The sequence below is a fragment of the Dama dama genome, chromosome 15 (assembly GCF_033118175.1).
Source record: "Dama dama isolate Ldn47 chromosome 15, ASM3311817v1, whole genome shotgun sequence".
Taxonomy (NCBI): domain Eukaryota; kingdom Metazoa; phylum Chordata; class Mammalia; order Artiodactyla; family Cervidae; genus Dama; species Dama dama.
The window spans coordinates 30,507,967-30,535,307 of record NC_083695.1 but is presented as its reverse complement, the minus strand read 5'-3'; the positions used below and the strand labels follow the sequence as shown (position 1 = coordinate 30,535,307).

Genomic DNA, 27,341 nt, shown 5'->3' with positions numbered 1-27,341 from the left:
ACCCTTTTTTTTTTTTTTTTTAAACCTAAACCAGTTAATTTCTATGAATGACATGTTGCATCATTATCATGAACAGAAAACAGTATCACTTCTCACAAACCCAGAGGACCTGGTCGAGAATTCTGGTTGGGGGCCAGGGGCAGGGCTGTGAGACAGGACCAGCTCCTCTTTCTCAACAGGGAGCAGAGCAGGTGCTGGGGAGAGGGGGAAAGAACCCGAGTGCTCGACTGGACCTGCTCTCTGATGCAAGCAGAGGATGGAAAGAAACTGGAAAAGGGAGCAAGCACTCAGCAAGCGATGTGGTGCTGTTTCACCTGGTCACCCAAAGCCAGGCAGGGCGGGAGGCCGAGTCTTGGGAAGACACTGATCCAGGGTGAACCCCAGAGGGGAACCGAGGCCCTGGGGGGACCATGGCCGTGTGAGGGCTCCCAGGGAGCCAGTGTGGAGCCAGGCCCAGAGCCCTCTGGGCTCGGAGTGACAGGGGGTGCCAGTGGGGGGTGGGGGTGGGGTGGCGCGGGCTCACCGGTGGCCTCGTCCAGGCCCTCTTGGGTGACGTGGTCACTCTGGCTGACCCACTCGCCATTGCACTTGAAGTAGATCTGCGTGGCGGGGAAGGCACGGCAGCCCAGCTCCACGGGCTTGTTCTTCACGATGTAGGCGTCCTGCGGCTCCTGCAGGAAGTGGGGCAGCGTCTCTGCTGGCGCCGATGGGAAGGAGTCGGGGAGCTCTTCCCTGCCTGAGTCAGTGCCTGTAGAGAGTGGAGGGCTCTGTGAGGCCACTGGTGGGAGGTCCCAGGTCCCTTCCAACCCCTGGGGGCTGTGACAGAGAGAGGAGGTGGGGGGAGGCAGAGGGGAGGGCAGCTGGAGGAGACCTGCCAGGATGCCCGCTGTGACCTAGACAAGGTCTGGCACTTCTGGGGCCTCAGTTTCCCCACTGTGCCCTGCTTTTAGGATTTTTTATTTTGGAGCCAGTCCCAGCTCTATGATGCTATACGAGTCTACTTCTTTACAGGTGGAGGAGGCAGGGGAGCCCAGGGAGGTGAGGCAATCCATCAGGGCAAGGACACCCCTCTCCAGTCCTCCCCAGTATCCCCTGCACTGGCCTTCCAGGGCCTCCCTCCAGTTTCCCGTGGTGATGCCACAGCATGTGAAGAACTGGAAACAGGCCTGAGGCTGGAGTGCAAACCCGGCCAGCTCTGCCCTGAAGCCACAGCTGCCCTTTGCAGCCCCAGCCAGGCAGGCTGATGGACATGGGAAGACGAGCCAGGTCCCGCAGGGGTAAGGGGAGGGATGAGGTGAGGTAGCAACACCAGGCTGGGCTCCCCAGTGCTCGTTCCCAGAGTGCCTCCTCTTCCCGGAAGTCCAGGGCAGGCAGCAACGTGGAGGGGCAGACCACATTCCCTGCAGCCTCCCCCCAGCCCCTCCTCTCCTCTGGTCTGTGGCTCTGATCCATCCCCTTCTGCCAAATCCACACCCTTGGCCTATGGATGAGGACACGGGGAGGCTGGGAAGTCAGTGAGGCTGTGCCGGCAGCCATCTCCTCCCCGAAAGGGGCCAAATGGAAACCCTGGCCCTGCCCGCCTGCCTGGAAAGAACAGCACCTCGGGAGGTGAGACAAACAGGAAGGGAGAGGGGTCTGGCCACCACCAGCGTGGGGAGGGAGGAAAACCAGGCCGGGCCAGGCTACTGGTTTACAATCCACTTAGGAAAATTGACTTTCCAGTGCCAAGCGCCAAACAATCAGTTGGCTGGGGACAAGCGGTGAGGGGCTTGTCCTCCTCTGCTAACTGCTCCCGAGGAAACAGCGAATTAAGCTGCAAGGGTGTGTGTCTGCCTAGCCCCTCACCAGCCTGCCGCACGCCTGACCCTGGTCCAGCGCTCCATTCCCTCAAGTGCAGCTGGGGTCCTAGAAGGCCAAGAGTGGGACACACTCTAGGGAGTCCCCCTATGGGTAGAGGTGCCAAAGGGACACCTAGTTCTTCAAGAACAGAATGAACAACATTTGCCCAACATGTCTAAGCCACATCATCTCCTGGAGGACCATGAGCTCCTGCTACGATGTGGGCTCTGAGAAAACGCACAGGTTGTCACTGGCTCTCAGCTCTGGGCCCTGGGGTGTGTGGGCATGGCCTGGGGGAGTGAAGGGGAAGCCAGCAAAGAGGAGGAGGAATCCAGCTCCATCTGGCATGTTCTGTGTGACCCAAGGAGAGCACGTATTACTCTGTCTCATTACTCCGACCTCATTACTCTGTCTCTGAAGTGAACAGACAAATGAACTTCCTCTCTCTGGGCTCTTTTGAGGATCATGAGAGATAAATGTGCATGAGGGCCTAGACCTAGGAGAGGTCTAGCACCAGTACAAGTTGCTGCATCAAAATAGAAATGAATGCTTCCCTGGAATTAGCTGCTATGTTTTCAGTTACCCAGTTAACTTACCAAATTCTTGCAACAACTTCATAAGGTATGATATATTGGTCCCCAGTTTATTGACGGGGGAAGCTGAGGTTCAGAGCAGTTAAGCAACCTGCCCAAGGTCACACAGCTAGTAAGAGGCAGAGCCAAGGTTTGAACCCATGAAATCAGACTTCAGTGTTTGGGATGCTGCCTATCCCAAACAGGACTCCACACTGCCTATCCCTGGAGTAGCTTCATAACACTGAGTGTCCCCGCACCTGAGAATCCTAACAGATCCTGACACTGGCCAGGTCTCTACAATTATGGCGCTCTCTCACAGAAAGACTGGGCTTCTCCAGTGGCTCAGCGGTAAAGAATCCACCTGCAATGCAGAGTCACAGGTTTGATGTCCAGGTTAGGAAGATCCCCTGGAGGAAGGCATGGCAACCCACTCCAGTATTCTTGCCTGGAGAAACTCATGGACAGAGGAGCCTTGTGGGCTACAGTCCATAAGGTTGCACAGAGTCAGATGCAACTGGGCATGCACACATGCACACCAAAGGGCTAGCAAGGCGAGGAGCTGTTTTTCTTGTTTCAAAGCTGGGGAAATTGAAGTCCATCCAAACTAATGCATGGTCACTGGTTAGTGGGCATCTAAACTGTGGATTCCAGGCCAGGACCCCCCGACACCTGCTTCTTTCTGCCAGATAGTTACCTTCTCTGTAGGTAACTGGCAGTCTAGGGTCTAGGAGTGTGGGCAGTTGATGATGGGATGACACAGTGCCCGGGGAGCTGGACATTGTGGCCTGAGAGCTGCTCACTGTGGCCCTCCCGCCAGGCCAGGCAGTTCCAGGGAGAGCAGGGTGGAGCCGAGAGGACTCTACACCCACCTCCCGCCACAGCATCCTGCATCAGTCTTGGGACTAAGGAGTGTAGGACAGGGCTTAGGCTTCAGACCCAGACACACCTGGATCTCAACCAGTCCTTACTGGCCTCAGGCGCCTCATCTGTGAAACGGGGGGAACAGGCCTTCCTCTGGGGATGGTGGCCACAAGGGCAGCTCATGGGTGCAGCTACAGACTTGCCCTACCTTCTAACCATGCAGCCCCCAGCCTCCAGGGGACAGCGCCCTGGCTCTATGTGGCACTGTGGGGTGCATTTATGACTTTGTTTTATAACCCTAATGCAGCTCATTTATAAAGCAGGTGCAGACTCGACTGAGGAAAGCAAACATGAGAGGTCCATTAGGGCAGCAGGCCTGAGTCTGGCGGCCCCGGGGCCCCCGCCCTGCCTGCCCCACCCCTCCTCTCAACCCTGGCTCAGAGACTCTGCTCTAGTCTCGGCAGGAGGATGCCTGGCTTTTCTCATAACTGCCTCCCCGTCATTCAGGGCAGTGCCAGTGGCTCTCGATGCAGCCACTGCCCACGTGTCACGGTCCCTAGCACCCAGGCATCTTGCAGGAGACAGCGAGAAGAGCCAAGGGCCCTATCAGCAGACTAGGTGCTGGCCGGCACACAGGAGGTGCTCGGTGAACACAAATGAAAGGTGTGTGGGGGTGCTGCCAGCCCCAGGTAGCGGCTGAGTTGGGCCCCAGTCCTGACCAGTGGACACATCCCCTCCTCCTTGGCCCTGGCTTGGGCCAAGGGCTTGTGGGCCCTTAGTGGCTGAGGAAGGCTCCTCAGGGGCCTGGGGAGGGCCACCTGAGCCTGCTTCTCTAGCTTAGAGGGAAAAGAAGAATAAAGTCTTGGAGCTCCTGGGTGCTTCCTCGACCAGAGGCTTTTAGAAGGTATTTTCAATCAACTCATTGAGCCCCTCAACAGTCCTAGACAGAACTTCCCAAACGTTTTTGGTCTTCAGTGTTTTGGTCATTTTTACCCAGTAATTTTACCCCAAAGCCAAAAGAAATTCCTAATGGTTCTGTTTATTAAGTAGTTAAATCCAACCAGCTTACGTGTCTGTGTGCGGGTGTGATCTCCTAATAACTTAGTAGCATTGGCAGGTGGATTTTCTACCACTACTGCCACCTGAGAAGCCTATTAGAAAAAATAATACTCATAAATTAAAAGAAAAAATAACATTAGTATTCCATTTCTAAATAGCCACACTGACTTATAATGAGGATGTATGTGTGCCTGTTGGACACGGCACAATACCTCAAATCTTAAGAGTCATAGCGGACACTGCTACCCTCATAGTTTGCCTTGGGGTACTCCCAAATGCCAAAATTTCCAGCTTTGCAAAGGCAAGGTGCCATGTAAAGGAAAGAAGTGTGATGTGATGCTAAAATTGTAAGCTATCTTGAGCTAGTAGTTGTTGCAGTATCTGGCAGCTGTCCAGTATCGCTGTGTTTCTTTGAAGATTAAAAATAGCCCACAGTACCCCTGTGAATTTGCTATAGCATCCTAAGGTGCCTAAGCACACAATTTGAGAACCATATCCTTCTGGTAACTACATCTCTATCAGATAGGTACCATTATTATCCCCATACTACAGATGAGGAAACTGAGACCAAGAGAATTTACAAGTAGCTGGCACAGGGCTGTAAAACTATATAGCAGAGTTGGGAAGCACATTCAGGCAGCTGGATACCTGAATCTGACTTCTACACTGGGAATTGGCATTTATGTCCACTATTTGGGGGATGATGCAAATAGTTTGCCTAGGTGAGCATTATCTTCCCGTGTTACATGGGGCGTCAAGGAACTTGCCTGAGTCACCTGGTCAGTGGGAGGAAGCCACTTCTGCAGGCTCAGAGCTATAGCCCTTGGTCACAATCTCCCTGGCTTCACCTCCGCTCTCCCCACTGCCCCATCTTCACAGGGGAAAATATAGTACCTTTAAGAGGAGGTCCCTGAGGAGGAGGCTTTGCCACTGCCAGGCCAGATCTGGATTTCCTCCTGGTGGGAAAACGACTCACATAAAGTGTAGTTTTCCAATGGCAGAATGCATTTGAACCTACAGTTGCAAAAATGCAACCTGTCTTTACAGCTGCATCCACAAATGGCCCAGCTAATCCAAAACGAAGATGTAACCAAAGACAGTCAAACACAGGCAAAGAAAAACCACTGCAGTCAGGAGCCCTGGGTTTGCACCCCAGCTGGGGACTGGCACAGCCATGTGGCCTTCCTCTCAGGCCTCAGGAACCCCATCTGTAAAGTCAGGAAGTTGGTTGAGTCAACTTCCTGAGCAGCACTCTGGTTCCCACATTTTGATATTTGAAGATGGTCTGATGGGGAATCTGTTAATAGAGGACACGGCCCTGTTGGATAAAGTTTTTCTCATGAAGCAAATTTGCTTAAAGTGGGGTCAACTTTCTTGCCGTTATTCCGGCTCAAAGACCCAGCACCTACTGGGGCCTTAAGGCACAATGTTGTGGGGAGGCCGGGGAGGGAGAAGGAGGAACTATTTTTTGGTGGTGGGTACCATTCAAACCTTCACTTCTCACTTACCTATTCCTGCCTGTATGGGATCTCCTGTCAGTTAATCTCACTTGGATGAACAGAGATAGAGGTTACTCTAAGGGCTGTCTTGTACAACACCCACCCTGCCCCCATCAATTCTGTATCCAACCTTGACTCACATACCTCCAGGGACGGAGACCTCACCACTGCCTTTCTCAGCCAGGTTCTCCTTTAGACAGATCTAACAGAAAAGCCTCCCTTACTTTCACCTGAAATTTGCTGTCGGAGGTTCCAGCCATCGCTATAATTTCAACTTCTGAGGTCACGCAAAACAGTGCACGTCCTCTTCCCCATGATGGCGTCCCAGCCTCTGCCTACTTGCCCTAGCCTTCTTATCTTTCTCTCAAATATTCACGAGGCACCATGCTGCATGCCCTCGTTACCAATCTGGCTTCATCGTGGGCAAGTTCCATTTTGCTCACAATTCGCTTAAAACGTAGGGAGAGGAGGTGACGAGGATGGGGGTCTGGTGGCACCTTCTTGCTTTAGGCAGCTTGAAGGTTCCTTGGTAGAAGTGGATGGCAGCTTCTAGAAAGCAGGGAGCATGTCACACTGTTCTTGGTGTCCCCCATGATGTCCAGGACAGGGTACCCATGCCCTGGGAGGGGAGTGGAGTTTGCAGGACACAGGAGTCTAAGCTTGGTCTCTGCCTGCCAGCAGGATCCATGCCAGGCTGCAAGCTCCTTCCCAGGGCTGGGCTTGGGCAGTGCCCAGAGTGGATTTTCTGGCAAGTGGGAGGTCTGATGGGGTGTAAGTCAAGGCTGTGGGCTTATTTAAGAGGTACCAGAATCTAAGCCACTAGAATAAACAGAGTCCGGGGGCCTTAAAGATGAAGGAAGTCACTTTAGGACAAAGGTAAATTAAAGACCCTAAGGCTGGAAAAGATTGAGGGCAGGAGGAGAAGAAGGTGACAGAGGATGAGATGGTAGGATGGCATCACTGACTCAATGGACATGAGTTTGAGCACATTCCAGGAGATAGTGAAGGACAGGGAGGCCTGGGATGCTGCAGTCCATGGGGTTGCAAAGTATCAGACGTGACTTAGTGACTGAACAATAACAAAGAAACCATATTTACCAGAGCTACGCCTGAGAGGAGGGGGGAAGGGACTTAAACTACAGTGTTCAGACATCCCTGGATGGGAGACTGCCACCAGTTGCTAGGGGAGACCAGAGGGGTTGCGCTTCCCTTATGGTGACCCTGAGCATGGGGTACAGCTTGGATAGGCACATGGCGGAATGGGCTGGCCCGACAGCCAGCAGACCAGTTCAAACACTCACTCTGCCTCAGTTTCTCCATCTATGAGAAAGGGACTAACAAGTACTGCCCTGTCAGTTCTGAGGTGTGGTGGTGAAGGTCAGCTGAGCATACAGATGCAAATATGCTCTATTAACTGGGAAGAGCTCATGCCAGCCACATGGAGAAGTGCCAGGAAGCAATGATTCTCCAGCTGAGCCCTGTATGGGGAGTCCTGAAATGTGTTATACCAGCTCAGAGAGGGGAAGTGACCAATGCCACATCACACAGCAAATTAACAGCCAAGCCGGACCAGAGCCCCATTTCTGATTCAGTGCTGAGGGAGACAGCACAGGATGGCATGACTATGGGTAAAAGTTTGGGTTCTGTATGTCCCATGCCTGGGATGGAAACTCACTATGTCCATCTTAGCCAGGTCCATCCCTGCCCAATAGGACAGAGACCTCAGAGGATGCAGTGATTTAGCATAGAGGGCCTTGATACCTCCGCTCCCTGGTTTTTGTCCCCATATGGGTGACAAAGTCTGGCTTGGGTCCCTCAGGCTCAACTGCAGCGGACAGGCATCTGTAGCTGAGCAGGGCTGGCTGGTGCGGGATGGTGCCCACAATGCGGGGCAGGACTGGGAAGGGAGAACGGGGGGCAGGCGGGAGGTTAGGGAGAAAGAGTCACTCCATGCTGGGCACATTTATCATCAGCAATCACAGTCTTTCTCTAGCCCCTGGACACCGGCTAATTCTCACCAGACTTGACCTCCCACTGCATGGAAAATCTCTTCCATTCAGTGCGAGGTGGATGTGCTCAGTGGGGTGTGGGGAGAGTTGTGGGGGGAGAGAAGCCCGCTTATTATTATGTTTTAAAACACACAAACCCCATATGCAAGGACCCCTCCCTGGACACAAAGCCCTTCTTCCATCTGGCCCTGGCCTCTGGCGGCTGTGGGGTTCAGGCTGGGGCTCCCCTCAGAGGTGGCTACAATGGCTGTTACTGATGACGGATGGGGGCTGGTGGGCTTGGGGGGCGCCAAGTTCTTCCTAACAAAGGAGGCTGCTTGCACAATCCTTTTCCCATACCCTCTGCAGACCTGCCCGTGCCCATGACATCATTTCCTCTGCTGGCTACAGGAAATAGCCTCACCAAGATGGCCAGTTGGGGCAGGAGCCTGCATCCTAAAGGGGTGTCTGGCTGATCCTGAGAAATCTTTCCCCTGGAAGGACTTGGGGCAAGCGAAGGATCTCATGGGAGGCTGAGGACAAGCCCCAGGGCAGGCGCAGAGTCCTGGCATGAAGTCTATGGCCACACAGCTTATGAAACAGAGAGAGGACACTTCAGCTCCCGGGTCACTGGTCTGCCCTAGACTCTCAGTGGTACCTGGGAAGCTGTACTCCACACCTATGGGCCCAGAACCCCTCCCCTCCCCCAGACCCTTCCTCTGGCTCCTGGGCTCCCCTGACCTGGACCTTGGTCCCTCTACGGCTAATTTTCAGTTCCCCTTCCAAGTCCTAGTCCCTCTGCCTAGAAGTCTGGGCCCTGAGCAGGGGACATTCTGCTTCCACTTCCTCTCTTAGACAAGGAATGCAAAACCCTCTCATCCATCACCCTCCAAATAATAACCACTTATCCAGTACACAATGGGATAATAAACATCATCAATACAATAATCCTGTGAAGCAGGCATTCCATGTCACAGAGGAAACTGAGGCTTATCACTTCTCATCACTGAGAAGTGAAAAGGCAAGCTCAGGCTCTCAGCCTCCAAGAAACAAAGTTCTTCCCATTAAATCACAGGCCTCCTCTGGCTGACGATACCCCCTGAGGGATATCCTTGGGCAGCAGCTGAGTCCACGAGCTTGCTGGAAGGGAAGAGGGCCTCAACGTCCTAACTCCAGCACTTGGCCCCCTTTCCTGTCTGGGCCTCACAAGTTTTGGACTTGTATGGGGTGCCCCAACCAGAGATTTAGCCTCACCTGGGAAGGGACTGCTGGTAGCCTGGTGCCAGCCCCCAGGATGTCACTCAGACACACATGCTCACACCGGCAGAACCACCCATGCCTCGCCCAAACATCTCCCATGGACACCTAGAGAGCCCCAGACAGGCTGGGACCGTGGCTCCTCTCTCAGGGCTGCTGACATCTACTTTAAGGCAATGGCAGTGACTTTGGCCTGGGAGGAACCTCCTATTTTATTTGGTCATCACTCCCCCATCCAGAGTTAGATGGAGTGAGTTGCAATACCAGATTCCACCAAACACCCAATAGCTTGGGTCCCACGTAGGGAGTCTTCTCTTTCTCCGGGATGGATATGTACACACTGCTATATTTTAAATGGGCAACCAACAAGGACCTACTATATAGCACAGGGAGTTCTGCTCAATGTTACATGGCAGCCTGGATAGGAAGGGGGTCTAGGGGAGAATGGATACATGTTATGTGTATGGCAAAGTCCCTTCACTGTTCACCTGAAACCATCACATTGTTACTCAGCTATATCCCAACACAAAATAAAGTTTGTTTTCTTAAAAAAAAAAAAAAAAAATTTGCTTCAAACTGCATGACCAACCTCCTACAGTCTCCAAGCCCACATCTTCCCGCCCAGACCCTGCCTCACTGTGTTCCCCTTCTTCCCCTCTTGCTCCCTCGAATCCACTCTCCTTACAACAGCTGGGGTAATCTTACAAAATGCAAATAGATCTTTCCCCCTGCTCACACCCTCCAATGGCTTCCATTTGCACCTGGAATGAAGTCTGAACCCCTACCGAACCCCGAGACTTCAAAGGTTCCAGGCCACCCAAGGGTGCTTCCTGCCATTGAACATGCCTGGTTTCCTCTCAGGTCAGGACCTTTGCCGCTCTCTCCTTCCAAAAAGCACCCCTCCCCGCCTGTCTCCTGATATTCCTGTGGCTGACTCCTGTCACTGACATCTCAGTTCAAGTGCCACCTGCCACCTCCCCAGTGAGGCCCTCCCTGATCACGCAATGTAAATTCATTCTCTACCTCCCTGATGCTATCTCCACATTGTCCTGTTTGTTTTTCTTGACAGTATTCATCTCTCTCTGGAATTACCTTCTCTGTGTATTTGATTGTTTGATGTCTGTCTGGACAGGTCTACTCTCTGAAAGGCAAGCTTCTTGAGAGCCGGGAAATCCTGTTTGCTTGTTTAGCTGGGTTCACTGATGATACAAGATTTTCTCCAGCTACGCTGCCCAACCTCTCCGGAGATACCTAAGGTGGCAGGTAGGGGTGGAAGGGAGCAGCCAGAGGTGGTGGACACAGGCTGGGCTAACCTGGGCCATGGGAGCCAGTCCCTCTGGAAACTCTGTCCTGTAGGATGCCACCAACTGATAGAACCTCAGAGACCACCTACATACTGTTCTCTAGGACAGAAACCAGAGGAGGCATGTGCTAGTCTTAGATCACACAGCATCTGAGCAGCAGAACTAGTCAAAGAATGTGCTCTAGATTTCTGAGGGAGTGAGGATTCTTTTAAAAATGCTCTTTTTTCCCCTGATGAAAGTACTTTTCTTGGCCTTTTCTGACTACAATTTAGGAAAAAATGATGATGAAAATAAAAATCGCCCATTCCCAGCTCCAGCTGAGCAGAATTAACACTGGACATTGGTCCTAACATTCTTAGATGTGCCCATGTTTTGTGACCTAAGGGTCTCAGCATACACAGCCTGTATCCTACACTTTCTTTCAAGGCTGTTAACTGAAGACTTTTAAACCTTTTAAACAAGCACAGTGCACCAGGCATCCCCCTCTCCCTCTCCCAGTCACATACATCACATGGGGTGCTTGCCCGCTGGGCTGACTGCCCCCCGCATGGCATTCCAGGTAGCTGGAGGAGCTGCAGGATGCAGAGCTGGTGCAGGCAGCGCTGGACAGTTGACATCAGGATCTCTTTGCATGCTTGGGCGCTGGGAAGAAAGACGCCAGTATTCTGTACCCATGTCCCAGAAAAGTCAAAACGCCCAGGCGTATAGCCTCTGACCCTGGGGCTGCCTGATGGGTTATGTCCACGTTGCACTTCCAGGCAAAGTGTCCCCATGCCACCCTGGAAAGCTGAGAGTCGGGACTGTTCTTGGAGTGCCCCAAGGCACAAAGTTCCCCTGCCTTCCCAGCGTCTTTCTCTAGGCTGCCAAAACATTGCAAAGTGGAAAAACTGTGGAACTGCTGCCCACTGCTGTCAGCACCATCACCACGCCTGGCCAGACCCCGCCCCAGGGCTGGCTGTGGGCACCTGGGCAGTACTGGGAGGTGGCTCAGACCCCTGGGCTGTGGGGCCCTTAGGACTTCCAAGGGCTTGGAAGTCCAAGCTCTTCACTTCCAGAAGGTGGGCCTGAGGCCAGAGGAGAGCTAAGGCTTGTCCCAGTGCCAAAGGCCGGTCAGTGGCTGTAGCACCAATGGTACCTCGGCATCACACTGGCATAAAGAGAATTGCAACCAGGAGAGACAAAGAGGGTTGCCTGGATTCTGGCCTTTGTCAGCCTGTGAGATGGGGTGTTGGACAAGCCGGGAGAGGTGAAGAGAGACGTAGGGATGGAGTCACAGTGAGAGGGACAGAGAGAGAAGTTTGAGAGCACCCAGCAGTTGGGGATGGGGGGTGGGGATAGGAGAGGCTGTGTGGGGGCTTCTTGTACTTTTCTGAACCTGGAATCTACTTGGGCTCCTACTTGGGCCCCAGGGGGAAGGGAAGAAGGTGGCCACCCATCTCCAGCCTTCCACCACACTCTGCTCTGCCTCTTCCACAAGGCTGGCAGTGAGCTAAGGCTCCACGGGCCCCGGGGAAGGCAGCCCTTACAGACTAGGCTCCTGGGAATTCCCTGCGGACCGGAGGTGGGGAGCTTCTGGTCTCAGGTCACACAGAGGGTTGAAGGCAAAGCTAGGACTGGAATGTGGGTATCCGGGCACTCAGCCAAAAGCTATTGCCCCGGCCTCTCTCTAGCCCTGAGCTCAGGTGAGCAGCTGAGCTGTCAGGGGTGAAGATGTGGGAAGACCAGTGGCACTGGCCCAGAGGAAGGCCTAGATGGCCGTGCCGGTGCACTTTGAGGCAGGCAGGGACTCACCTCCATTCTTCCATTCATTCATCAAATATTTCCTGAGTGCTTCCCCTCCATCATGCCTATAGCAGGGTCTGGAGAGCAATGACCAAGCTTCACCTCCGCCAACAGGAAGCTCACAACAACGGGTCAAGGTTAAGGACCCAGACACCCTGCCTCTCAGGCTCGTGCTCAGTCCACTTCCAGCCTAGCCCTACAGTCACATGACGGTCCTTCTGCCTGCTGACCCACCATCAGTGTAGAAGTAAATCTACAGCTTTGCCTGAAGCTCTCCTTCTCTGTCAAGGAGTCAGTCCACCTCCTCCAGGAAGTAGGCTTTGACTACTTCTGCCTTGATGACTATAAGGATTTCTCATCCTCCAGGCTCCTAAAATCCTTCGTATTTCTTGGCTAAAGCACACGGGTGCTTCCACTGGCTCATGAGGTGACATTGGGCAAACCACTTCCCTCTGGACCATAATCTCTCCTTCTGGGAAATGGGGCCACTTTGACTTGCTTTACCCTCCAGGGTTGTTGGGAACATCAAGGTCAGAAGTGTGACACTGTTTTGCCAGCTGGGCTGCCGTGTGTGTTTGCTAATTTTTATGGCTTCTTTGTGCAGTGAGAAACAATACGCATACCTTCTCAGGGCTGGCAGGGGCACTGGCTGACATCTTGAACAACAGCTCCAGGGTCTTCCTTTACCTTCCAGGTGCTGGCCAGGTGTCCCACTCCCCACCCCCTACATTGCTTGCACTCCCAGCTGCTGCCCAGCCCACTCTGTGATGACACGGAGCTGCAAAAGGCTGATGCAAGCTGGAAGGAGGGAATGAAACAGACTTGAGTGGGGCGGATAGAGCTCCACCCCCAGCCCCGTGGGATGCTGGGCCCGGCCCCTGCCTGCTTGTTTGCACCTGCTGATGTAATTGCTGGGCCTCCTTGGCTCAGGGCTCGGCCTGCTCACTTTGGCTTTTGGAGCCAGAGGAAGGGTGTGAGGTTACAGCTGTGTGCACCACGAAATGGCCCTTCTCTAGGGAGGGGTGGCTGCGCCCCAGAGAGGGAAGGGGGAAGAAAGAGCTAGAAGAACAGCATGTAAAAGAGCATGGTTCAGAGGTAAGCAGGATCTGGGTCAACCCAGCTGTGTTACTGTGTCACTTCAAGGGAGGGAGGGGTCCCATGTCTCTGAGTCTGGACAGGCACTCAACTTGTCATTCTTTTCCAGGGATGTCTCAAGGGTGATGAAGGAATCTGACAGGGGAAAAGAGAAAGGATGGAAGCATGGCTCGTGGAATGAAAACTCTAGCCCAGGGCTGGCCACCAGCTCATTTCCCAGGGCCTCAAGCTTGTTGATCTGTAAAATGGGCACAACATCTCTGTAGGCCACCTCACAGAGACAGCTGGGGCCAAAGGTGTGAAAGTGTGACATGACACTAAAGTCTGTGGATAGCTCGGGCGGTGGAAGGGGGCTGGGGATAGTTGAGGGAGGTCCTCGTCAGGAGCCTGGGGGGCCCAGAGGCTGGGTAAGGGAGGTGGGGCTGTCAGCTGTGCACTCTGCCTGGCCTGGCCCCAGGAGCCTCCCCTTGGGGAGAAAGGCATGGAGGGCAGTACACGACACCCCAGAGGCCTCTAAGGAACCATCAAAAGCACACAGGTGATAAGGACAAGAGCCAGGACCTACACCTGGAAAATGCAAGGCCACAGGCATGGAGCTGAGGGTGTCCCCAATCTCATGAGTCCAGGGTCTGAGGATTACCCTGTCTCTAGACTGTAATTCTCCAAGCTGGTTTCCCTGGAGATGACTTTGCTCTTTCCCTGAGAAAGTGGGGGCGGGGGGGAGCAGGGAGGGAAGAGACGCACATAGTTCACATGTCTTTTTGCTTGACACTGAAGGGAAAAAATGACAGGGACCAGCCAGGCGGGGAGGAGATGTCCATCTCAGTCATGCCTACCTCCTCAGTCTGGGAGAGGATTACCTTTCCTAACTGGGTCCTCAGTTCTGCCTGACTGCGCTGGACAGGGGAGCTGCACTCCAGCTGGAACTCACGCGCTTCCCTGGCCACAGAGACCCACCTTCCCTTTGACCAGCGACAGCTACTGTTTTCAGACTAACCCACTCCCAGGCACTGCACAAATCACTTGGTGTACATACATCACCTACCTGAATCCTTCCAAGAACCATCAAGGCAGGTACTCTAAATCTGATCCCCAGATTGCGGGTAAGGAAACTTCGAAAGAGAGGTTAAGTAACTTGCCCAAGGTCACAGAACAAGGTTGCCAGCACTTCCACCTGGATCTCCCTGACCCTAAGACCATACTTGTTAACCTCTGTGCCAGTGGTTCTGAAACTGCAGCGTGTCCCAGGATTAGCTGGAGGCTTGGTAAAAACCTCTGCCTCCACCCAGAGGTTTGCACTTAGCCGGTCTTGAGAATGTATCTCGTCTAACAAGATCCTGGGTGCTGCCGCTGGTCCGCTGCTCCTTGCTCCTGTGCCTCCCGACAGGAATGTAAAACACTTAGCACACATAATGGTGCTTAATGCGGGTCAGCTCCCTTCCCTAAGCACTTCTGTGATTCAGCTGGAGGCCTTTCAAGAGGAATAGTGGAATTACATGGCAGCATGATGCCGGCTGCTTTTGCTTGAATCAGGCCCCAGCGTGTGGTAATCAAGATTACGACAGTCATCACCTGCACCTCTGTTCTTGCCAATTACTTGGCCTCTCTGGGCCTCAGTTTCTTTATCTGCAAAATGGGAGTAATAATACTTCTAGGAAATACACTACACATGCAAGTTGCTTACAGCAGTGCCTGGCACATCCAAAGGGTTTATTGGGTATAAGGTGTATTATAGTTTTTCTTTGTAATTACTATTGTTACTATCTACCTCATCTATGTTATCTTTCCAACAACTCTATCCACCTTCACTGTTTACATACAGTTGCTCCAGGGATAAGTAACTGGCCCAACTCACACAGTCGCTAAGTGGCAGAGGGAAGATTCTAAGCCAGGTTTGGAACTTCAGTGGTAGAAACCATCTACCATGAGCAAAGACAGAAGCCTACTCTGGCTGCTTCCTCCGGAAAGGATGGAGAGTTATTTTCTTACTTATGTTTCCTGTGCTTTCTTCTAGACCCCTCAGCTTAGCCCAGGGTTCCATCAGGTCACCAGCAGGGAAGCAGAGGCTGTGTCAGCCACCCACACTTGGTGACCTTGGATGGCCAGACTCCTGCCCGCTATGTCTGTCCACCTACCCCCTGCCTGCTCCTCCTTACTGGGCACCCTCGAGGTGTGAGGGCTGGCCAGGCCTTGGCTAGTCCAGATCCTGGGAGAGGAGACAGTTACTTGCTTATCTGGAGACTCCCTGCCCCCACACCCCCTGGGATCCCCAGTTCAAAACAATGGAGGCTTCAGGGTTCCCTTGATGTAAAGGTTCAGTAGGTGGCTAATTTTAGCCGAAAAATACTCGGCATTTTCCCAGCCGCCGTCACTGCCGCACTCTGTGCTGGACAAATGGCCTAGGTTTTCCTCCCCAATTGTTCTCGGCTGGGGGGCTAGGGGCTGACTCCAGCTCAGGACAATGCCCTTTGTGTCTGCTTCCGGGTGGCTCTTAATAACTCGGGGACAGCCTGGATCTCTCAGGCCCCCACCCCCACCAGGCTGCAGGGCCCCTGGCTTCACCATCAGGGCATCTCAAAACATAGCACTGAAATAGGACTGGCTGCTCAGTCTCCTCACCTCCTCAGGGGTGGAGGCAGAGAGGACTTGTGGTCTGATTCAGGGGCCTCGTGTGGACAGATGGGGAAGCCAAGGCGCAAAGAGCGTATGATTGGCCTTAGGCCACACGGCACTCTGGGCAGATTGAGGCCTGGACTGCAAGTCTACAGACACAGAGTCCAGTGCTCTTGGCACCATGTGCAGGGGAAATCCCTGCTCTGTCCAGGCTGCCCCCCAGCATGGGCACGCCTCAGAGTATGAAGTCCCAGACTGCAGGCCTCCATTCTCCTGGCTTCCAGTGGACACACCTACCCTCTTCTCCACCCCCAATGGCTGAATCCCTCCATCCTCAGTTCTTACATTGAAGGTCACCTGCTCAGAGAGCCCGGCCCTGACTGCACCCTCCCAACCACACTGAGGCTCTGGCTCTTCGTCTGGTATTTCTTTTCCTTATTGCCCTCATCACCTTTTTAAGTTATATACTCATTGTATATTTCTTATTTAATGCCAGGTCCCCACCAGACTCTGGGGTCTCAGGGGCAGACACATGTAACCACCTTTGTGGGCCCTGGGTCTGGGTCCCGGAGCTCCTGCTGTGTACTAAGGGAGGCTGGGGGTCCCAGGAGAGTGACTGGGGGCATTCAAGGCTCAGGATAGGTAGTGTATTCAGCTGTTCTCAGCAGCAGGACGGCACTTTCTGCCTGGATGCCATCCCTGGCTGGACAGCACCTGTGTACCTACTGCTGACCCCCAGTGCCAGCCCAGCATGCAGCAGATGGTCAATAAATGCTTCTTACATGAATGAATGAACCTTCTGGGCTCCTCTGGTTCCTCTTCTCCCTGAAGGAGGACCCCAGATTCAACCTATGCCACACCCTTCCCATGGACGGCTCTTGGAAGCAAGAGAAATGAGGAGACTTGGGGAAGGCACCCAGGGCCCAGGGTGGCTTCGCCCACGAGGGCTGTTTGCTGGTCTTGCAGCCCCCAGCTCTGCACAGCCCCCCACCGCCCCAGCCGGGACCCAGCATGCTATAATTAGAGTCCTCCTTCCAGGCTCCAGTAATGAGGGGTGTTGGGTGCCAGCTGTAATTACAGCCTGGTTAAAACGAACAGGAGCCGCCCCCAAGCCAAATTACAAAGTCTGCAGCCGGACTCCCTCCTGCCCCGCTCCCTTTTTATGGGGCTGGTTACAGGGAGGCACTGAGAGTTTACAGAGAAGCCAGCTCGGGCCGGAGCTGCGGTTTCAGAAGAGTGGAGAGCCGAGGAGAGCCGAAAGTCTGGCCTGTGCTGCTTTGAAACTGTCCTCAAACCTCCCCTGGCCCCACCCTCATCAGAAGTGCCCATCCAAAGCCGAGGTCAGGAATGGGCAAAGAAACCAGCTGAGGCTGCTCTTGCAGTCCTTTCATCAGCAGCCCCATCTTGGCGCTGAGCTCTCTGCCAGGCCCGGCTAATGGCTCTGCACAGTAGTATTTCATGGGCATAGCCGACATCAACCCTGTGTTACTAACTGAGGTTTGGTGCTCAACTAACTGCCCCAGATCACACAGCCAGTAAGAGGCAGACCCCAGGCTTGAGCCAGGCCCACACAGGGAGAAGGTTCTGGAGTGTGGGTACATTCCATCTTGTGCCCCTCACTGCGCTGGGCACAGGGTGGAGGACAAGGAAGGGCTCAGCGAACCCCGAGAATGATGTGTTTTGCAGATCAAGGCGTGAGAGGTCCAGCTGAGTCCTCTTCTCCCTTTTAGAGATGGACAAATCGGGATTCTGATTTCCACTGGCATCTCAGGATCCAGAGGCAGAGCCAGGATGTGGGTGGCCTTATTAGTCTCAGAATCTCGGATATTAGCCGGTGAGACCTCTAGAGAAAATCTAGTTCAGGGGCAAACACACAGCAGCCTGGCCCACCTCAAGGCTGTGGCAGACATCACTAATGGATCATCAATCATGGCAAGTCTGGATGAGGCCTCAGATTCCTTCTCAGTCCAGGACCACACAGCCATGCCAATCAAGCAATGAAGACGATTCCATCGTCCCTGATCTGATTAATTCCCACTCACTCTCACTTACCCAAGGGGAAAATGAAGCCTAGAGAGTTGGGGTGACTTGCCCCAGTAATGGAGTGGCTCTTAATCCTTAATGGCCCAGCCTTTGTGGATGCCAACCCACCACTCCCACTGCACCCTCAGCCCAGCCCTGTTAACTCGGGGCTTCCTGTGTGGAAAAGACTTCCTGAAGGCTCCCTGCAGGCCCTGCAGTATTGACCCAGCTGGCTGATCTGCAGCCCTGACCAGAAGGCAGCTTTCATAAGGGGCTGAGGGGAAGCAGGTTTGCTCACTGGCGGAGGGGCCCCAGCAGCAGCAACCTCACCACACGACCCCCAGCTGCCCACATGCCCCTTCCTGGGCCTCTTGACTGGGCTCGCCTCCCAGCCCAAAAAGCTGGCTCCAGCCACCCGCTGCCCACTCACCACAATTGGCCTGCGGTGACTCAATCTCCTCATTACCTCCTCCCTCTCCTCCTCCCCACGTCTTCTGCCCTTGGCGGCCCCCGCTCTGACAAGCCTCTTCAATAGCGCCTTTGATCCAGGTTCTCCAGCCTCTTAGACAGGATGGCCTGCTGCCTTCAGCAAGGGGTGTTGGAAAGAGGTGTCTGGAAGGACAGGGACCACGACAGGATGGGCACCACCCGGAGGTCCTCACTTCCCCGTGACCGCGCCCCCCAACCCCCAGCCTGAGCCTCGCTAGGATGACCAAAGGCCTTGAGTTCAAAGGCCCTCCAGGGAAGGTGTGAAAGCCGCTGAGCTTTCTGGGAGGTGCCTCTGCCTCACCCAGCAGTTCCAGGCCTGGACCGGAGGGCATTTTCAAAAGGACACTTTAATTAGGGAACAGGGCGGCCAGCCAGCGGGATTATAGGCCACACCCGGAGCCATCCGAGGCCTCTAAACTCCCAGGCCCAGCCTTCCGCTCCAGCCTCCACCTATTGCCACCTCCTCCCTGGGACTGTGGGGAGGGGAGAGCCCTGAACATCCCTGTGTGCTGCCTCCATGGTGGGGCCCTGAGAAAGGAACACTAGATGTGTCAGGGGTGGTTTCTTGAGCTGAGGTTTGGGTCTCAGGCATGAAAACAAGGGCAATGAAGACTGGCATGATTGGAGAAGCCATCCTCAGGCAGGAAGAGGGAGCAGTGGCCACCCCTATGCCGGGCCACGAAATGGACTGGGCACAAGAGAGTCCACCCATGGCCGTCCGTGTCCTCACCTCTGTCCACCAGTAGGGACAGTGACAAAGGTCTGTCTGTCTCCTAGAGGCTCTGGCTTAAACCCAAACCAAGCTGTTCCAGGCGTCCTCCCCAGCAGACAGTGTTCTCCCACATCGAAGGTGGGCAGCCTCAGGGCTGTCTGCCCCTGAAGGTCAGGAGTGGGACAGAGGGCCCAGGCCCACTGCCCTGGCTGAGTTTGGCTGTGGCTGAGGCCCTGTGCCCACAGGTTTTTCTACGTGCCCTAAGTTTTTTCTCTATAAAATGGGGAGAGCCACAGGAATCTCCTAGGCCCATAGTTCAGGTAAATAGTCATGAATGTGAAAGAAATCAGCACAGGATCTGGCTGGGCTGCTCAGAAAACTCATGCCCAACATGGTTTACGTTGAGGTCCTGTCCATATACTAAATTCACTTCTCTGGGCCTCGGTTTCTCAACCTTCAGATAGGGTGAACAGTGCATTCTTCTCAGAGATATGAGAAGTGCTTTATAACCTATAAAAGGCTGTCCAAGGCTAAGATTACTCACTGTGATTTTTCTAACAAACAGCTACACTTACCCTCCCTCCACCCTGCCCACAAGGTGAGGCTAGCCCATGTCTAACCCAGCTTGCCTGTGTGAATCTGGGGACATCTGGCTCACCTGGCCCCACGCAGTCGCCTGCCCTGAGGCTCGGGCTATTTTTCTTATCTGCCAGTGGCCTCTTGGACAGGGAGGTCACTGAGGGGTCCTGGGCAGGAAGGATGGATAGGGGCTTTGGATGCTCGGTTCTCTGAGGAAGAAGTCTTTAACCATCAGGTGAATCCTCTACCCAGCTGGACATCAACCCCTAGAGAAAAGGCAATGTTGGGCCAGGACTGGGGTGGGAACCCTGGGGGCAGACAGACATGGGTGAGAGCCTGCTGGGCAAAGCCCATCCTTGGTTCCTCCTGCCCTTTCTCTGAGGGAGCTTCAGAAAGATTCCCTGGAATGCATGCCCTGCTGTGTAACCTTGGACAAGTCCCCTCCTCTTTCTGGAAGTACTTCTTCCTCTGAAAGGAGACCTGTCAAGTACACGCTCGTCCTGCTGCTCTTGGGTTGGCAGGAGGAGAGGGTTCTGGGAAAGGCACGAGGGAAGCCAGCCCTTCCTCACAGCTCCGTGAGGGGTCAGGCGTCCTGGAGGGGCCTGGTCTGGAGGGACAGGGGGTGGCCTCTGGACACTCTGGAAGCAAGAGTGGTTGAGACCACGAGGGCTGCACCCCCACCCTGCTGGTGTCCAGAGACCAGCATGAGGTAGCTCATAGGTTCCTCCAGCCTGGATGGAGAAGTGGGGAGCCCTGGCTGGAGCTGAGGCATGGGGAAGGTGAGGCCCTTGCTCTGGGTGGGAAAAGCCAGACACTCAGGAGAGACTCAGCATCAGCAGCTGTGGGCTTTTAGGCACTAGGCTTTACCTCTCTGGGCCTTGGTTTCTTCACCTGTGTCAGCCCCTAGCCTAGAGGATAACTGGGAGGAATGAGTGGGACCACGTGTGGAATAAGTACAACAGCAGTTCCCCAGTGCAGCGGTGCTGTCCTTGGACATGTCACTTCAAGTCCCCAGGCCTCTGCTTTTTGGTCTGTAAATTGGGTATCAGGATCTTGCCAACCTTCGATGGATCACACATATGAGAGGCTCTAGCAGAAGTGTCTGGTGAAAGCTGCCATAGCCAGGTGACCTGGCAGACTCTCCCACACACCTGGCCACAGCGCATCCTAGTTCCAGGGAGGGGACCGAGCCTCATCCCAGTCCTGCAACAGGCGTGGGTTGTTTTCTCAGCCTTGTTGTCAAGTCCCAGATGGCTGCTGGGCCCCCAGCCAGGGGCAACACCTTCCAAACCCACGCACCCCTCTGTGAAGCACCTGGCGTGAGGAGGCAGGAGCTCATCTCTCAGCCGGGGATGTTTTGCTGCCAGGGGCTGGAGGGGAGCTGGGAGCCCAGGTAGGTGGTTTGATTCTGCCCATTTCACAGATGGGACTCATTTCACAGAGTCACTCGCCACTAGGAGACTGGTCTGGGTGAGGCTGGAAGGGGATGGGGTCCAAGGGGCCACTGAGGGTCCTTAGACCCCCTCACATGAGGCCAGCACTTCCTTTTCGCTTAGACTTCCTCTTAGCCCAAACTGCCCAATATACTCTCTCCTTGGGTAGAATGGTCCCATTTAACAGATAAGGAAACAGAGGCTCCAAGGAGGTGAATGGTGGATCTGGCTCACAGGCTGAGCTGGTGGCAAAGCTGGGGCTCAACCTCAGGGCTTTTCTCTGCCCACCAGGAGGGCAAGCACATTGGCTGGCAGATGCCAGCAGAAACAAAGTAAGGCAAGAGGCCCCTTAGTGCTAGGCCAAGAACCTCAGGGACACTTGCTAATTAACAGAGGGATCCATTAGGGTGTGGCTTTCCAGGTTCCCTCCTTAACTTGCCCCTGCCAGGATGGAGGACACTAGCCCCCCCTGCCCCTCCCACTCATGTGGCTATCCCAATCGTCCTTCTTAGTAAACTTGCTTAATCCACATGTCCCTCCTTCTCCCTGGACCCTGACTGCCCCCTACCAACTCCATAATCTCTGCTTTATCTCACCCTCTCTGCCTTCTTCATGGTCTTCCTTTCTACCCCACTAGGCTGGAGGGCTCTTATGACATCCCAAGGAGGCAGGGAGCCTGGGTTCTTGTCTCAGCTTAGGAATTGACTGCTGTGTGACCTTGGACAAGTCCCTGACCCTCTCTGGGCGCCTGCTTGTCCCTCTGTCACTGAGAGGTTAGGTGAGAAGTTCTGATGCTCTATGAATACCAAAACCCACCAAATGTTCAGACTGATGTGCTGGTGGGCATCTGGGACCTTGGGCTCCTGGCTCACTTCTTGGCTCCCCCACCTGGGGTCTTGGAGAAGCTGGTCCAGGGACTGGGCCGCCAGACAGTACCACCCTCTGCACCCCCAAGTCCCTGTCTGGCTCCATCTGTTTTCTCAGAGCCTTCAATATGCCTCTGTCTCTGGCCTCTGCCTGAGTTCCCTCTGTTCCCTGTCCAGTCCTCACCCCCTGGCAATGGTGGTTGCCCCCTGTCACTGGACTCAACTCCTGGCAGAATTATTTCCTTCTGTGCTGGGCTTCCATTAGTCAGTAAGTACACCGGCCCGAGCAAGGCACTGGGGGATGAGGTGGCCATAAATTACCGTGGCTCCCTCTCCCCCAGCCTGGCTGCTGACAGCCTGGAAGCTCTGCTGGCTCAGCTGACTCTCCCTTCCTAGAGGAGCTGGGGCAGGCCTGGAGGGGCTGTGTGAGGGGCAGTGGCATGGGGTGTGGCCAGCACACAGCCACTCCTGCTGTCACCTCTGAGGTATGACACTGCGAGCAGGAACCACAGGTTCCTGCACAGAGTGTCATCCGGCAATCACTCAAGGAAAGGGACGTGGTAGGGACCTTGGCAGGTCATTGTGACCCTAAGCCTCAGTTTCTTGGTCTGTAAAATGGGGTGATAATACACCAACCCCACAGAGTTCATGGGAGGATTACCTGAGACCCGCTACCTGAGACCCATCCACACATAACGCAAAAATGCCACAGAGTATGACTCAGTAAATAATCACCCGCCTTCCCTCTATGGGGGCTCAGAGTTGGGAGCACTTGCCCACCTTTAAAGCCAATATCTTTTTTTTTATTAATTTATTTACTTTATAAAGCCAACATCTTTAACACTGTACTCTTCCCTCTTGTAGCTGGACAGGGACAGCGCTTTTGCTTGGAATCTAGTCTGCCAGAGGCAAAACAATGCTCTGCAGAGCTGCGGGAATCAGACCCACTGTTTGGAAAGGCTGAGAACCCAGCCCAGGCTGGGAGAGCGCAGGAGCCTCTGGCATCCTCAGTGAACAAAGTTTGGTTGGGAAAATTAAATGAGATCACAGGGGTGATATTAAAAGAGCAAATTGCTTTAAAGGGTTTCCGCTCACTGCAGATCTGACTGCAGATGGATGGCGCTAATTACCAACAAGGAGTGGCCCGCGCTGTAAGACAGGTCCCTGGGGGCCCTGCGTTTCTAAGTTAGGGACTCTGGAAGCGGGAGCCCTGAGCTCCTTGTCTCCGATTCACACTCCCTGCCCCCATAACTAGGAGCACCTGGTGAAGTCTGGGAGTCTGCTGTCTGGGAAACACCTGACACCACCTCCTGTGCCCACACACATCTGCCGGGACTTAGGTCGAACTGAGGATAACCTTGCTCCACATCTACTGACCAATACAGACAAATTCCACTTCTGGGATGCATAGAGATGTTCACTGCGGTGTTATTTACCAGGCTAAAATATTCAACAGAGGGGGAGGGATGTGAATAAATTAAAGATGGGAGGGGGTGAACAAAGTACATTGGCAGTGCGAATGATTCTCAGGTATCACGGTGCTATGTGTGAACTCTATGTAATGGCACAACAAAGATCTATGGAACCATGCTAAATAAGGAGGCCAGGGTATAAAGGGAAGCATTAACTTACATTATACCATGAAACAAACCTGGACAAACCTGGGTCTGAGCCTAAAGGGAAACATACTAATGTGCAAATAGCAATTGAGTCTGGGTGGTAGGATTAGGCCAGATTATTTTTCAGACCTTCGTTTCCCATTATCTGGGGCAATAGGCAACACTATTTGGACTTATAAACAAACAAATGCCTCTCAGAACCAGAGGTACTGGAGAGAGGGTCAGAGAGCCCCTGGTGTTCTTTCAAAGGGCCCCAGGATTCTAGAAAGTGATTTTCAGGCTGCATTCTGGAAGCAGAACTAGGATCATCAAATGCCTAAAAGCCGAAGGGCTGGGAGCTTGTGGAGGCCAGTGGCCCTTCTCCCTATCCTCTGCACCTGTCGCCCCAGGAAGCCCTCTTAGGGATGCCCCATTGTTCTCTGGCCAGGAAGAAGGTGGGGGCAGGGAGAATGGCTGGTTCCAAAGCCAGGAAATAAATCTTCTCCCGCAATCCAGCCTCTCCATTCAGGCTGGCTTATTGATGGGGACCCAGGGGGCCTGGGGAGAACGAGCTGCCTTCCCAGGATGCGTGAGAAAACTTCCCTGTGCTAAGCCCACGGCATCTTGCAGACTCTGGGGGCCCATCCTGGAGGCTTCCTCTGGCTGTTTCCTGGCGTCGTCGGACTCACAGCCAGAGAATGCCAGGTACTCACAGTCCCAGAGCCAGAGCCGACTTGCACTCCTCTCCTATCACCATAGTCCGCTAGGACCCTGGCCTTGGGGTGGGTAGGATGATCCACTTGCCTTATCAGATCTGATAGTCTATGAAGGGAGAAGTCTCCATCAACCCCTAGGAAGTGCATCCCCCACTCCTGCTCCCAGGTGTAGACAGCCACCGCCATTTACATATAATTTACATTGATTTGCATAACCACCTGCTATAGTGGAAAGAGCAGTGAACTGAAGAGTCAGAAACCCTGGAGTCTAGTCCCAACACCACTGCTTACTCAATGTGACCTTGAGCAAATCCTGTCCTCTCTCGGCACCAGTCTCCCATCTGCTGAACTGCGGATGGCACTGTATGGTGGGCAGGAAGGACACGCGTGCAGCAGGGAGGAAGAGGTCCCTGGGACCGCCCCCGCCCAGCCAGAGACCCCAGCTAGGACAGGTGCTCCCCGAACACCTCCTGAAAGACATCCCTGAGCCATCACTCTGGTCACTGGGCCACCCCCGGAGAATCCCCAGGCTGAGATGTCCCTGGGCAGGGAGAGTGCTCATGGCCCTGCCCAGCTCTCCTGCCCCTCCTTCCCTTGGCAGCCTTTGGGAACTCAACAGCTCCGACACCCTAGAAATGCTCTGAGCCAGGTGCCAGGGAGATTGGCAGGGCCCCAGCAAGAGGGAGGCAAGCCCCAGGCTGTCCAGGGAAAGACCCAAACAGTGCCACTCCTGACATCTGCCACCCTGGCCTTCCCCACAGACCTGCCCACCTGTTGCAGGGGAAATGGAAAAGGAGGTGGTGGAAGGAAAACCTCATTCCTGGGAAGCTCAGCCATTGCTTCTCCTTGCATCAGGATCTCTGGGGCATGGTGTTGGAGGAAGGGCAGGCAGAATGCCAAAACTCAGGGAACTGTCTATTCTGGCACTTGTGCCTTGCTGATGGGGTGCCTAGTATGGCCACATTGGGGGTGTGGCCCTTCTGATACTCAGTGCTAGGGAGGGCTGAGACTTTGGGGCTGAGCCTTTGGTGGGGGGGTCCCCTAAGGCTGGAGGAGATGTAAGAGATGTGGGTTCGATCCCTGGGTTGGGAAGATCTTCTGGAGGAGGGCATGGCATCCCACTCCAGTATTCTTGCCTGGAGAATCCCATGGACTGAGGAGCCTGGCAGGGTCCACAGGGTCACACGGAATCGGACACAACTAAAGTGACACAGCATTTAGCACAAGGCTGAAGTCTACAGTGAGCAAGTGTTAGGGACAGAGGGCACAGGTTCAGAGCCCATAGCTGATGAGAGATGGGGGGGTGCTTACAGGAGGAGGAGTTAAAGGTCTGAGCCTCCAAGAGGCAAAGAACCAAGAGGGACAGGGTGGGCTGAGCTTAGACCCTGGGACCCTGGTATTATGCCTTGCTATCCTCCTTCTCTTTAACTTCTCCAGGAAAACCTTCTCTGCTCCCTTGACCCCCACTGCCTTCCCCGCCACTTCCTCCCCTGTCTCTGGGTGTTACTTTAATGCTTCAAGCCCCACAGGTGCTGTCTATTGAAGCACGTCCCAAGCAACAGTCCAGCCTTGGGCACATCACTTCACCACTCTGAACCCATTTCCTCCACTGCAAAATGGGAAAGATGACGCCTACCTCTTGCATTGTTCTGAGGACTAAATGGAGGCAATTTAATACAAGCTTAGCACAGTGCCGGGCACATAATAAAAGCTGGAAAACTGTTAGTGGCTTTTATTATTAGCAACTCCTTGGAGCCTTGGTTTCCTCTTTTGTACAATGTGACACAAGTCCCACCTTCACAGGGTGACCGTGAGATTAGAAAGAGATGAGAGAGGTGAACGCACTCTGTAAGCACAAGCAGATTAGGCTGCGGGCGTGAGGTTGCTGTTATCAGTGCTCTGGGACTGATGCTGGGCCCCTTATAGGCAGCAGGTCAAACCCTGCCCTGCCCTGATACACAGCCACAGAAGAGAGCTGCCTGCTGTAGCCTGTTGTTCTGTCATTGATGGCCCAAGGTCATCCCGTTTGATGGATGAAAAACTGAGAACCAGAAAAGACTCTTCAGAGTCCCTGGGTCAGCAAGGCGATCAAACCAGTCAATCCTAAAGGAAATCAACCCCAAATACTAATTGGAAGGACTGACACTGAAGCAGAAGCTCCAATACTTTGGCCACTTGATGTGAACAGCCGACTCACTGGAAAAGACCCTGATGCTGGGAAAGATAGAGGGTAGGAGAAGAGGGTGACAGAGGATGAGATGGCTGGATGGCATCACTGATTCAATGGACACGAACTTGAAACTCTGAACTTGAAACTTTCTCCCATGAAACTCGGAGGTGGTGGGGAACAGGGAGGCCTGGTGTGCTGCAGTCCATGGCATTTCAAAGAGTCGGACATGACTCGACAACAACAGAGAGGGCAACAGACCAGCCTACAGTCACACAGCACAGTGAGTAAGCAACTCTGAAGGAAATAGACCCAGAGAGATGAAACTCAAGATTCAGACCCGCTGAAGACAACATTGGACAGAGAGTACAGACACTAAGGAAATATTGTAATATACATGTAATATACATGGTAATTATTTTAACTCAGATTTCAAGTCACATGTTTTGTTGTTGTTGAGGGAGGAAAAAAAAAGCACTACATCTTACTTCGTTTACTTATAAAAACTGGCATACCTGATATACTTAAATATGCAAAGTTCCAGAAAAGTAAGGTCAATATGAGGGCAAATGAAATGACTGGCTTGAAATATCCATTCCCAGCCTATGGATTTTTTCAAAAAAGAAATGAAAAAGCTTGAAGAAATATAAATGATCCCCAATTCTTCCCCACCTGTGAAGGACTCTGCAACCGTGAGATTCTCCCAAGACAGGAGTTATTCCTTGGTTCATTCATTCCTTTATTTGCCCAGGACTGACTGTGGGGCAGGGGGTTCAGAGAGGGATGGAGCTGATGTCGGGACCATGTACGTGCTGCAGCTTCCATCACTTGGCGGGACAAGCGAAAGGATCTGGAGGGACAGTATTTAAAAGCGGACTTACTGAAGT

General features: G+C 53.7%; 1 protein-coding gene across 2 annotated transcripts in view; it reads right to left on the bottom strand.

The window, feature by feature from the left end:
- The window catches only part of UNC5B (unc-5 netrin receptor B), an 89,153-nt gene that overhangs the window by 23,310 nt on the left and 38,502 nt on the right, over positions 1–27,341 (bottom strand). For both annotated transcript variants that reach the window (XM_061161737.1, XM_061161738.1), the window contains exon 2: positions 524–748. In XM_061161737.1, coding sequence (XP_061017720.1) covers positions 524–748 — 225 coding nt within the window. The remainder of the gene's footprint in view (positions 1–523; positions 749–27,341) is intronic.